Consider the following 14,302-nt stretch of genomic DNA (forward strand, 5'->3'; position numbering starts at 1 on the left):
TGAGTGTAATATCCTACACGGGCGTGTGCTAAACTTACAACGTTTATAGTTGCATAAGTGTATCCAGCTACGTTCATTAAACTTTCTCTAACGTTGGACAGTGTACTTATTCCCGAACCCTGAGTGAAATAGAGTCTCATACCACCGCTGGAGAAAAGGTTAGCATAATGGGTAAAACTTTGCAGAGCGTATGGTGCTACTGATTGGTCGTGGCCAAGTTAGTAGACTTGCACCCAGCTGACGTACTCGTGTAGGTGTAGTAGGCACTTTTCCCGAGCAGGACGTTGCAAACTGGAACTGCGAACGACCGACCCAGGGCACGGCAGCCTCAAACAGTACGGATGCCAGAGGTTGTGAAAGCAGAGGCGGCATGTGTGCGACGAAATCCTGTCAGGAGACAGTCAGTGCTGGCTCAGGACCACAAGATGTCCAAAATGTCCATGTCTCGTGTGTTACATTGTGACCTGGTACTGCAAGCTTACAAACAACGTACAGATCATTTCCTCACTGATCAGTTAAAGCATCGAAGATTGATCAAAGCAAAATGCCTACTCACCCAGTACGCAGCAAATTGGCATAGACGAATCCTTTTACCAATCAAAAACTATTCAATGTTGAGAAGGCACTGAATGCCCAAAATGACAGGGATATGGGAGGAGTTAACAAGAAGCTGCTGAAGCCCTGAGGGTCCATCATCCAGCATCCTTTATGGTGTGGTGGAGGGGTGAGCTACGAGGGCACAACTGAGCTGCATTTCTGCGAGCAAGACATGAAAACATCGGCCAAGGTATACCAAGAGACTGTCCTTGAGGGTGTGGTCAAGGGTCTTATGAACATCCACTTAGGCAGTCAGACCTGGAGTTTCCAGCAGGATTCGGCACCAGCCCATAAGGACCCAGCAGTGGCTGAAAACGAATGTGCCGGATTTCATTTCCACTTCTAATTGGCCCTCTGGTAGCCCTGATCTTAACCCTCTGAACCACAAATTGTGGACTGTGCTTCAGGAAAGATACCACACCTGCCAGTTTGAAGTGCTCTCTTGTGAAGGCACTGGTGGACTTCAATATTCTATGGATATTACACTATTCCTAAACATCTTGTGTCTATTTTCTGCAAACCTTGTGACAGTATTTATGATATGAATAGGTATAAACATTGGCAAAATAACGTAAATACAAAAAGTCAATTGTATGGATAATACATGTTTTTGCCATGCATTTTAGCATGCTTACACATTCAACGGTGATGCTCGGGGGGGGGGGGGGGGAGGTAACAGATGCTTGGTGGGTCATTCATGTTCCCATCCCTTGCAACCCCTTCTGTTTTAGAAAAAAATATTGATCTAATATGTAATATATAATGGCATTGTAATTACCATATATACTATTCTGCACAATTTTTATGTATTTCCCACTTGCCATTCTGCCCACCATTCTAATCATCATTCTTCATTTTTATCATGATTTACTGAACCAGATTTAAGGAGTTTATGAATTGGAGAAGCAAAATTGTCCTATCCTGATCATTAATTTTGCTTACTTTATTTTCACATAGCAGTGATATGACCATATAGCATGTGTTATGCTGTTAATCTGTTCCTGATTGAAACTAAAAAGAAGTTACACACTTTCACAACACAGCATGTCACTCTACTTTCAAGTGAGCAAGGAATATTACAAATTGTAGTATTCTGGGGTGAGAAATATGATAAACATTCAATATTTCAGTATGAAGACAAAGACACAAAACATTTTACTTACCGAGCATTTGTTTTGTTACAAACTGGCACATAAGTACTGTTAAAACTATCATGTGTTTTGTGCATTCTTGCACTATCACATGCTTACTTCTAGTGTTATACGTATTTGCATTTGTTAGAGTCTCCTGCAGTAACACCTCACTTCATAAAGTGTAGAATAGACTAGGAAGGTCTTTATTTAGTAGGACGTTCCAGCTTTGTGGGCACCTCTTTCAACTATCCCTTTTCCAAAATATAAATGCATATTACAGCAATTAATACAGGGCAATTATAAATGATTCCAATGGTTTCATGAATTTTATGGGAGCATATTATTAAAAGAAGTAGAGACTGGGGATGATGACACAAGCATCTCTAATAAATACAGAGGAACTAATACTTACTTGTTCCGCGATACTGTTTTATTTGTAGTTCCAATAATTTCAGTGGCCACTGCCATCATCCTCGTTGCACTTTTGCTTGGCATGCTTCTATTGTTCTTAACTCTCTGGCTGCCACTAGATGCGCTGTTGTCAATCGTCCGCCTGCTATTGCCTGGCGTTAACTGTTGTAGTAGGGGATCCATGTGTGGTGTGCCTACTACAAGTTAATGCTAGGCAATTCCAGACGACATGGATGATTGACAACAGCGCATCTACCGGTAGTCAGAGAATTAAAAACAATACAAGCACATCAAGCAATAAGTTCCGAGGATGGTGACAATGGCCGCAGAAATTAAAAGAACTACAAATAAAACAGTTTTGCAGAAAAAGTGAGTACTAGTTTCTCTGTATTTATCTACTGCCGCGTCTCCCAGTTCCAATTATGAAAGCATCTCTAAATGTTGTTTTTGAATAGGCTTGGACTAACTTCTTTTTTCCTTGCCACAGAAAGTGTGTGTCAGAAATGTAGGATGGAGACAAACAGTCACAAGGATTGGTTATGACAGGAAAGATGCATCAATCTTCAGATTCTATCTTGGACTCCATGACGACCTGACTAAACCCTAAGGAACAATTTTAGAGGGGTGAGGCAAACATGAAGGATTCAGTTTTTGAGTTGCTACTAACAACTGGCTTGTCAGAAGTTCAGGTTTACCTAAACAATGTGCTTGCACGAATGTACATGGTCCACCAGGTTGGTTACAAAGCCCGTGTGTGCAAAATCACCTAGGTGGAACATATTGAGCACTCATAAAAACTTAATGTAGTGAGTTTTTACATGTATTTGCTAACTGTTCATATTTTTGTTGTTTACAAAACTGATGAAGGGATACTCATGAAGAACACCCTTGCCCATGCTGGGACTTGAACCTAGGAACTTTATAGTGGCGAGAAGAAAGTCAACCACTGAGCCAGCTTTTCTATGTATTTGCTGACTAAATGCAATCATATCATGAATATGAAGAATGCAGTGCACATGCAATCATTCACAATCACATTGGAAATGCAATAAAAATATTTTTTTTGAATGGAAATTATGTTTTTTTAATAAGCAAATGAATGTGGCTCATACATTTTCCTTGCACTTAAAATAAAAAAAAACATAAATTTAAATTAATTTGCACTTTTCTCCTTTTAGGCAACAAAATTAATAAAAATATTATTAAATGCTTGCAACAAAAACAAATGCCAGTGCATAAATTAAACAGACTGACCTGTGAATCACCAAGCACACGCAATTGATAAATGCAATGATGGTGCCATTCTCATGCAGACAGTGCGAGAAATCTCATAACACTCCACTATAGCAAATCACAACCAAACGTGCAATGCTCCTTATAGATACAAATACACGCTAATGCTACTCACTGACATCACTGATGGTCAGTTCGTGATCAGGTGTTCGAGAGTCAATTTGTGCCATTCCTTTATGAAGTCAGGTACAATCTCTGTCCCATCTGAAAATTAATTAAATGGTATTCTAACATTAGGACATAAAATGATTTACCACCTATATCAGACAAATTATACAAAGCAAGCTAGTGAATACTGAATATACTAATTATACTACAGATTTTAAGTTGCCGGTTGCAACAAACAAACAAAAACACACTTCCACAGTTTCTGACTTATGACAGAAATCCAACATAAACTTCTGGAACACACTGTATTATACAGAAACTTTAGTGAAAACTGCAAGATTTGAACCTGAATCTCTGGCAAATTGTGCCACTGCTCTAGCAACTAAGTTACCATGCTAGCACTGGATTAACCCTATCTTTCACTTTTGCTGTTATCCCAAGAAAAACTACTACTGGTTCTTCTGCTAATGTGATTTTCTTGTAAAAAAATATCAATGAACATCACTCAGACATACTACCAAACAGCAGTAGCTGGTGGCAGAGTTTATGGACGTGCACCTTAGCTCTGCATTCAGAAGAACTATCACCCCTCCCAGTTACTCAAGCCCATCTTTTGAGTACATTATAATGCTAATTGTAGTGACATTTCAAGCAATGATAAACATGAAGAAGAATGGTACTGTAGCAATTCAGAATCAGAAATCTTTGGGCAACAAGAGAGATTTCCATGCATGGAAATTGCCAGAAAAAGTATGTCAGCACCTTGGAACTCTGATTGCCCTACAAGCAGTGGATATCAGTGGATCGCTGGTCTATCGAGACAATTTCTAAATCCACAGAGAAATTTGTTCAAGATTTTTCAAATAAGTTGATCAACCTCAAGAGACACGATTTTATAGCCAAACAACAATCAGTATATTTTTCTGTAAAAGAAAAGTTCTCCAGTGAATGATGAAGTTGTGGTGATATGTGATTTTGCTGAGAATTATTAATTTATTTTACAGGATGAAGTACAAGGGTCCCAGTGGAAGAACTCAATGGCAACAGTTCATCCATATGTAGTATACAGGGTGATTCAAAAAGGACTTCATAACTTTGAAAGCATACAGAAATTTATTCAGATAACTTACAGAGTTGGTTGAGGTGTCATTGCAAAGCAAAACACATCAAGTTTTGACTCACGTAGTCCATTAGTACCGAACTCACCCACCAGTGGAGATGTCAGCACTGTTCTTGAAAATTGCCACTTTTACTGGTGTGGAACGTGCTCGCTGTGTTTTAGTTTCACGAGATGCAATCAGTAACCGCAATGCAACGTAAGCTTTGTACGGAGTATCGTAAGGCATCTCCTAGTAGGCCTACAATTTACTCTTGGCACCAAACCTTCGTTGAGACTGGTTGTTCTGTACATCATGTACGATTTTTTTTTCAAAATAAAGGAACTAATTCATAACAAGCTGAAATTTGGTATGTAGTGTCTTTATAGCATTAATAACAACATATCAAATGTCCCCGGCGATCACCCTGCGGCTAAGGATGCCATATTGAAAAGAGGGCAGATAAATTCCAGATTTCACTAACTAAACAATTAATTGGCAATAACTTGCTGTTGGATATATATATATATATCTTTCTTATAACACCACTAACATCAATTACAACATGTTAAGTTTTCTGCAGATCATTGACACAGTAGGTAACGGCGCCATATTGGAAGCACGGAGGATAATTTCAATATTTCGCATGAGAATGGAACTGACGTGTAACAGAATGGAATTTGGCCAATGGGTTTTGTGTGTATGGTATGACAATATTCTGTAATATTTGCTGTCTCATCATGCAGGCTATTGTTTTCACGTGTCTCGTTCTGTTCATAAACTAAATCATTGTGAGTAATGATTGAAGTAGAAGCACAGTGCCTGCATGGAATATGTTGCAAAGTGAAAACAAAGATGTTCCCTATTATCTAGAAACTCGCTGTTTGACAGACTGAGTAGACTGAGTGTTTCATGTCCAAAAAGAAATAACGATCAGCAGCATTTTGAATAGGGTGTGAAATTTTGCAAAGAATCATTTACGACAATTAGCTGATTTTTTAGTGTGAATAACATACTATTCATAGTTTAAGGCAACACAGGATAGATAATTATCAGATTATAAGGAATGTACTACATTTTATTAATGGAAAAACCAGAATGTATAAAATGGTTCTGCATTTCAACTAGCAAAAAGAAGTCTACCTTGCAGAACTTACCAATAACAAAAGAACAAGTTCGTGTTTAATAAAATTTTGAAAATTATGGACTGACAGGCTAACCACTTTCCATTCCATAGGTGACTTTGAATCTATTATATTAGCATCAGCTATTGGTCAGAACATTTTCTCATTGAATTTTTGTTTATGTTGTAATTTTTTGTTGTTCTTTTTCTACTGCTATACATTCAAATATAAAATGGCTAACGATGTATTTGAAATTCTTTGTTAAATAAATAAATGTGATTATTTTGTCCACACCACAATACTGAATGGCTTTCCATATGATCACCCATTCACTGAACCTTCAGTACCGATTGTGTCATTCAAAGAAACAGACCAAACAATCTGGAGCAGCCCAGTGCTATGACCCATTTACAATGATCTTATTCAAGCCATCCACCACAATGTTCAGACAATACGCAATACAAATCTATTCTATATAGTAACAAGATTTCTTTTCTACATTTCCCACCCAAGATAATGACATCCTAACAAGGATGGATATATTTTTCTCAGTATAGGTCTTTCAGTCATTCATTAGAACACAATGTGCTAAAATTTTCTTCATTGCAAATTAATTACAATCCTAAAATAGTACTCTACCCTTTCTTGAGCACAATTTCATTTTTTGACACCACATTCTAACAAATGATACAGACTGTGAACAGTATAGTAAAATGGATGATTGATGAAATAGGATTGCATGCATTTCAACACATATACAAAATCAGTATTTAATAACATCATGCTTGTATTTTGTCATGAAAAATCAAATAAAGAGATAATGTTAGTGTATCAGTGAGTTTCCTCTCATTTCCCCAAAAGGCCTCCTCGATGGTGTGGTAGTAACGTTTTGTCACCTTGTAATCAAGGGGTCCTGGGTTCGATACCCGGTGGAGGCACATGGCACAGTGGTTCGGATCCCACTTTAACCTGTAGGCCCAATCCCGATTAGCCTTCCTGTGCATAAAGTGGACTTAAAACAACAAATCAATCAGTCAATCAATCATTTCCCAAAACAAATTCCTTCACTTTTCTTGCTATTTTCAAACAGATGGTCACAAAATTCTGCAAAATTTTAACTTACATTGTTTACAATATATTTTTACAGTAGAAATATGAAAGTGTCTGTTCAAGTTGAAAAAATGCCTAAACTACAGGGTGGCCCAAAAGTCCGTTTCCCCTGAGAGAAACTGTATATGCAATTCTAAGAATTGTGAATCTGTGTATCATGTATTGCAAATGCTGGGAAACATGTTGAGCATGTATGGTAGATTGTGCTCTCTTACCTTTCTCCAGCAATAAATACACATTTCCTTACTACAAGTATCATCATTTTGTTCTCTCCTAGGGGAAACTAACTTTTGGGCCACCCTGTATTGATATTTTTCTTTACTGCATCAAATTAGAGTTTCCATACACATGAAAACAGAGAAACTTCACCAGATGGTGAAACTAGACTTTAAGCTAATTCCACAAGATTTAAATTGTGTATGTTCAAGATGTAACTTTCACCCTGACCTACCATGATATTCCAAACATACACGTTTTTAAGTTGTTGGGTGTATCAAGTATGCATTTCTTTTGGCATGAGTCACAAAATGCAGCCTTTAAAATTACAGGTCCCAGTTTTGATTTTTTGATCCCAAATAAATCATGGAACAGAAACATTTTTAACATGGTTTGATTTTTATTTACTTTGTGCTTCATTGGCTGTGATTTCTGGAGAATTATCTTTCACTTCTGTGTACTCCAATATTCTTATTTGCTTGCAAGCAGCCATTTGTACTGTTTACAATTGTCTTGGGTATGAGTTGCTGCTTCCATCTACATCATACTGGGTACAAAGGGGTTTCCTGATTTGGTAGTATTACATGATAAGCTTTAAACTGTGAGAAAAAGTTTGCAGATTTTAGAGATTCTTACTTTCATGTCTGCATTGAAATAACATATCTAAGTGCTTTAGTATTCAGGTTACGTAGGTAGGTTGGTACATTAGTATTATAGGACTGGTAAAATTTTAGTATCCGCAAAACATATTTCTTTAATTTTACACGAGAAATTACTTAACGAAATGACTTTCCGTACACTTAATTTATATCGCCGGTAAATCATGTATTTTTGAAGATTAATGTGTCTCCGATGCACGAAAGCTGTTGTCTCTATGTCCTTCTATAACATGAACCAAATGCTGCATGTGTTCGATGATGTAACCCACGGTCAGTGTTTCCAATCACGCCTTTTTATTTATTATTTTTTTTTTTTTTTTGCAAGAACATGACAATTTTAACTATGTTTGCCTAACCTAACCTTGCCGTGCATGGTTCGTGGGGTTTTCGAACCTGGAAAAAAAATACAAAATCAGTAACACGAAAGTAGGTATTTTCTGGTGAAGAAGGTTGGAAACACTGCACACCCAGTGATCATAGACAATGCTAGTCAAGATTTGCCCGCCATATTGTGTGTAACACAACCGGAAAATGTACGAACAATAATTACTCGATATGTGGAAAATTGAAGTTATTGTCGTGAAAAAAAAAATGAAATCTCACCTCCAAGAATCCTTAGCAATACAGAATACGTAAGGACCAATGTGAAAAATAAGAAAATAAAGGAATTTCAGACATTTGGTGGATACTAAAGTTTTGCCAATAATAATTGAGAATGGTAACTATATTCTACAGATAACAAATCAAGCTTTCAAATATACACATGGGTTTCAACAAGTGGAATGAGTCCATTTGTTATTGTTAACGGTAAAGGTTCCGATTGTTTTATGATTTCTCCTAGCACAAAGACTAATTATTGTAGAGTTTTGGAAATCATTGTCACACTAAATTTGAACCTTCCTTAAAGTAATGAGCATGGTTTGGACTCGAAAAAAGTTATTTATGTTGAAAAAACAACTTGAAAATTACCTTATGCACTTCTCTTGGACAAGATATTCTCAGTCGACAAGTGAAGTAAATATCGCAGAAGCATGGGAATGAATGTAGAAGTAAATCGGAACCTTAGTATAATGCATTTAGGGACTTTATTTTAATGCTAAGGGAACCAAACCTAACCTAACTACGAAAGCATATATTGAACAAAATCTTAATAGCTAAAACTCAGCAGTATGTGTAAACAGACATACATCGAAATCGAACAATGTAAAAATTGCATTCGTAGCATGATGAAATCGCAATAAAACAAAAGGAACTTGGGCCTTGTTAACACTTCTTGAAAACAGCACTTTATGCTATTCTCACTTCCTGGTGGAAATACCACCTGTGCTATTCTCACCATCTAGTGAAATTAATCATGCTCATGTGAAAAATATGCACACAAATACAGCAAACATATTACAAACTCACTACAGGTTTTTCAGGTGAGTGCAGTAGAAGCTGTTTTTATTTGTTTACTTTTTACTATTATTAGATGTACAGTTTACGTACGAATATTGTCATAGTATCTACACACAAAACAGTAAATACGCACATTACACTATGGTCACATACTATCGTTATACTATATGTTAGACTGCATTAAATGACGATATTTTATGTTCTATACACTATAAATGTATAGAATTTTACACATGGACGAGGGATGGAATATTAATGTAAACAACAATTAGAGCTTCCTTCATTAAAATTATTCTTCAAGTAATACTGCATATGATTTGATGAAGTATTTGCAATGATAAGAAGGAAACACACGAAAAAATATTACACCCCGTAAACGAGGGCAAAAGTTACGGCAAACATCAACTACGCAAATACATGTAACACAAACTTAACAAATTCTATAATACTTGTCATTGTTTCAATCACATGTTCATACAAATAAAATAAACGCACCAAAAAGTCTATAAACTGATCTAAAAACTCACCTAAAATTGGGATATTATGAGAATCAAACTTGAAATGTCAACACATTTTAAACCAAAAAAGCGTCTTTGTCACGAAAATACTTTATCTATTGACATATCATAAATATTAAAAGGAAGGCAATACAAATACTTTAAACTTCACGTTACAGTTCACTCAAGTTTATAGTAAACATTTCTGTCCACCATGTCTCACTTCCGACCTTCCAGCACTAACACCCTCTGTCGCACTACGAGTAAAACAACTTTCATGCGTTATTTTCGGAATAATGACCAAAACTTTTCGAGGAATCAGTTTAAAGGAGTAATTTCATTGGTTAGTTTGGTCACATGAGTATCTGGGATATGATGTATATACTTCTCGCATACACTTTCGTTTTAAAACATTATAAATCTCTTATTTTGGAAGATGATGTGCAGACATGTGTTTTTATGAGATAATCTGGCACATGAGCAGCAGATCAAAACCGAAAACTTATCTTATTTTCATTATTTCGCGATCGAATTACACGATGAGACAATTATGGTGTCTAAAAGACAAACTTTTCGGGGCCTTCGAGAATACCATAGACGTTACTCTTTCCTTAGAGTACTTAAAGGGGCGGATGTAACCATTTGCGTTTAATGTTTATAACTATTAGTTCTCTTAGTGGTTCGTTTCCATCAGAGTTTGAAATACAAGGCAATTAAGAGCATATAATCAGATCTTCCTAATATCTTTGGTTCCGCGGAAAGCTGAAGTGATGTTACGTGTTAATAAATATGGCAACGCTGGGTTACATCACGATATCACGTGCACGTGTTACTTGTGAGCAGCGGGATTAATGAATGTAATCAAACATTGAATATTTATATATTTTGGCATTTGCAATTGGTCATGTTCCACGTTTTTTAAACGGTAAGTTATTAAAGTAACAAAGTTAACGAGATAGACTACTTCTATTACACATGTACTCACTGTAAAATTGTAAGCACAGACAAGACAAAGGTAATTTGAAGCGGACTTAAATGCCCTGTGATACAAATATTTTTGGTTAGTCACAACGATGAAGATGAGTGACATGATTAAATTGATAAAGGGACAGTCACAAAGAACACCCAGGCCAGATTCGAACTCTGGACTCAATGGCGTCATAGAGCGTTGTGCTAACAACTCCACGACGAAGGTCGGCAACAGTTTTACTTTTTCCAAGGTGTACAATCACGGACACTTCTGGCTAGTAACAATCCAATTCAAAGTCAATGTAATCGTTACGACCAAGTAGTGCCATGCCCATGTCTGTACATGCCAACCCTGCAGGAATCGAACCCAGTCTCCCAGTCAAACTTAATTTTTATTAAATTAGGCACACACAGCAGATGTACTATGTAGATTTTCAGCGAAAAATGCAGGACTCGAACCCGGGTCTTTGGCAATCCGCGCCATTCCTCTACCACTGAGCTACCGAGCGAAAATGCAGGGGAAGCCAGGCTGGCTCGGTAGCTCAGTGGTAGAGCAATGGCGCGGATTGCCAAAGACCCGGGTTCGAGTCCTGGTCGAGCCTGCATTTTTTGCTGAAAATCTACATAGGGTACTACTTTACTATACCGGAGACACCTATCAATGATTTATTTAGCAATTTTTTACATTGCTAAGGTACTATTCTGCATTGCGGAACATTTCTTTAGGTGAAGTAATGAATTTCTAACGAAAATAATGTCTATTTCTTACATTAACGAGTACTTACTGTTGTTCCTTATTTCCCACTAACCATCCATGGGTAGCCCCAAAAAGCATTGACGTTAGCCCAAAAATTCACGATAGCCCCACAAACCATCACGGGGACGAGGTATGTCTACTAGGTTAGGTTAGGTTCCATTAGCACTCCTTTCATTCAATTTAGCATATACGGACAATACGAGAGCGTATTGTGCTCTCATGCAGAAAGCAAATGGCGGCAGCAGCAATAGCTCGTCAGAAATAGATTTTCGTAGAAAACCACATGCTGTCGCATTAAAATGGATCACAACTACATTCCCGAACATCAACAACACTACAGAAAATGATTTGCATATGTACTTTCTCCTGTAAATTTGAAGAAATCCATCTCCAGTATAGTAAAGTGTTACCCTACATAGTACATGTCCTGTGTGTGCCTAATTTAATGGATTGACATCTCTATGCTGAGAGGAACCAGGCAACGTCGACGTCTATAGTGTTTCAAAGGCAACAGATCCCGCTGCAGTAGCACTTGCAGAGACGATTTCACACAGGTAAAACAGCGGCAGCGAAAATGCAGGGGAAGCCAGGCCGGCTCGGTAGCTCAGTGGTAGAGCAATGGCACGGATTGCCAGAGACCCGGGTTCGAGTCCTGGTCGAGCCTGCATTTTTCGCTGAAAATCTACATAAACTTAATTTTCTCTCGGAATGATGAGATTTTTATGATACTACGATGATTCTCCATACAAAGCAATTGACAAGCATGTTTCTTTCGCATTTCTTGTCACACAACAGTTTTCCTACCTTGTGTTCCGATGGAAGACGAGGAATGACTACAAGGTTAGGGTAGGTTCTATTAGCATAAATACAACAAAAAAATATTATTTACTCTAAGATTACAAAGACCCACTAAGGTACCAGTTAGATAAGCTGGAGACACATTTAACTCGTTTATTTTCAAATAAAATTCATTTCTACTTACCTCATATGCATAGCGGAACATTTTTCAACTTTGGATCACTTTTTTCCCCACGAAAAAAGCATTATTTTAACATTACAATTATTTATTGGTCATTACTAATTCAGCGGCAAATCTTGACTTACGTTGTCTATCGTCAGCTGATTTGCAGTGTTTCCAAACTTATGAACCGATAAATGCTGTACAAACTATTCACAAAAGGTTTTTAAGCGAAAATTGATCCACAAACCATTCACGGAAGGATAGCTTAAGTTGGGTTAGGCAAACATAGAAAATTGAATTGGAAAAAAAAAAACCGCTCACACGTCATCTTGTAAAACTACCGCGTGGTAATTACACTAACACTTATTAACCGAAAAATGATTGTTATTAATCCACAAACCATTCATGGAAGGTTAGGTTAGGCAAACATAGAAAATTAAATTAAAAAAAAAAAAAATCTGCTCAGACGTCATCTTGTAAAACTACTGCATGGTTGCTGCACTGACAGGAGGTTACATAATCGAACGCACGGAACATTTGATTCACGTAGTTGACTGTAATGGTGGCACGAGCTATCGTGCACCAGAGATGCATGAATGACGAAAAACACCTTACTTACAGGCCAAATAAGTTGCACGATTCGAAAAAAACAATTTCCGCAGCTTCAAAAAGTCCACAAGAACTCAATTCCGTAAGTACTTTCTCGTCTTTTGTCCTGTAAATTTCAAGAAATGTGTCTGGCTTATCTAATAGTTACCCAGACTAAAATTGAAAAGCTTTCTGCCTTGACGTCTGAACACAAGGTTGGTCAAGTGTGCGATAAGTGAGACCCAATTCGTTTCGCTGCATCCAGCATTGCCACACTGTTGCGTTCTCAGTTACATTGTGTTCAGCATGGAAGAATGGTGGGAGACATGCACAACAGTTTTCTTACCTTGTGTTCGAGGTTAGGTTAGGCCTGTTAGGTTCCATTAGCATAAATACAATGTAAAATTTTTGGTACTATTATAGTATGGGGGAGACAGCTATAAATCATATAGTTCACACTTTTTTACATTGCTAACGTACTATTTTGGAATGCGGAACATTTCCTAAGGTGAAATAATGCATTTCTAACTAAGATAAAGTATATTTCTTACATTTACGAGTACTTACTGTTACTTGTTATTTCTATTCTGTAACACATTATGGCAGGCGATAGTGGACTGGTTCAGGGCACGTTGTGTGAGTGTTTTGTCGATTTATGCAGTGTTGCAACCTCGTTCACCGGAAAATACCTACTTTCGTGCCCGGATTTGAAATTATGCTAATACCTCGCAAACCATTCACATTAGCCCCACAAACCATTCATGTTAGCCCCCAAAAAAACATTTTCTGTAAGGTTAAGTTAGGTTAGGCAAGCATAGTTAAAAAAAAATAATTAAAAAATACTCGACACGTCATGTTCTAGTGAAAACATGGCAAGTTTGAAACACTGACTATGGGGTTACGTCATCTTAATACACGGAACATTGTTATCTCGTGCAGAAAGCAAATGGCGGTAGCAGAAACAGCATGTCGGACAGAGATTTTCGCAGATAACAACATGTATTCGCATTAAAATGGATCAAAACTACATTCACGAACTTCCACAACGCTACAGAAAATGATTTCCGTAAGTACTTTCTCCCGTAAATTTGAAGACATCCGTCTCCCCTAAACTGTAATGTTACCAAATTATTTTTTAGGAATGTGGACTCATTTGATTAGGTACGTTTGGCAACGGTGTATTGCATGTTGATTTTTTTCATGATGGGGAAATGGCTTCTTCCGTGGACCTGCTGTTCTTAAGGTATGGTTACGTTACGTTAGGAAAACATAGTTTATGTTGTTTTTTCTCTACATTTCCATTCTTGACCGCCAATTATTACATGCAGATTCGTTATTAGAAGGTCTCAATTAGTGAGTAGGCAAAATTCCATAGCAATTGGAG

At 37.2% G+C, this 14,302-nt stretch overlaps 1 protein-coding gene and 1 non-coding gene across 5 annotated transcripts in view; one reads left to right on the forward strand and one right to left on the reverse strand.

The window, feature by feature from the left end:
- Positions 1-9,915, reverse strand: part of LOC145985121 (embryonic polarity protein dorsal-like) — a 59,077-nt gene extending 49,162 nt beyond the window's left edge. For 2 of the 4 annotated variants that reach the window (XM_083118756.1, XM_083118755.1), the window contains exons 1-2: positions 9,674-9,911; positions 3,550-3,638 (exon numbers count right to left, since the gene is read on the reverse strand). In XM_083118756.1, the coding sequence (XP_082974882.1) occupies positions 3,550-3,604 (55 nt within the window). In that variant the 5' untranslated portion in view covers positions 3,605-3,638; positions 9,674-9,911. The other 2 variants (XM_083118752.1, XM_083118754.1) reach the window with 2 other exon arrangements.
- Positions 9,916-11,962: 2,047 nt separating this feature from the next.
- On the forward strand, positions 11,963-12,033 carry TRNAS-GGA (transfer RNA serine (anticodon GGA)). Its single transcript has one exon. It is a non-coding gene; the product is annotated as a tRNA-Ser (tRNA).
- Positions 12,034-14,302: the final 2,269 nt, after the last annotated feature.

Source organism: Lepisma saccharinum, chromosome 3 (assembly GCF_977018435.1).
Source record: "Lepisma saccharinum chromosome 3, izLepSacc3.1, whole genome shotgun sequence".
Lineage (NCBI taxonomy): Eukaryota > Metazoa > Arthropoda > Insecta > Zygentoma > Lepismatidae > Lepisma > Lepisma saccharinum.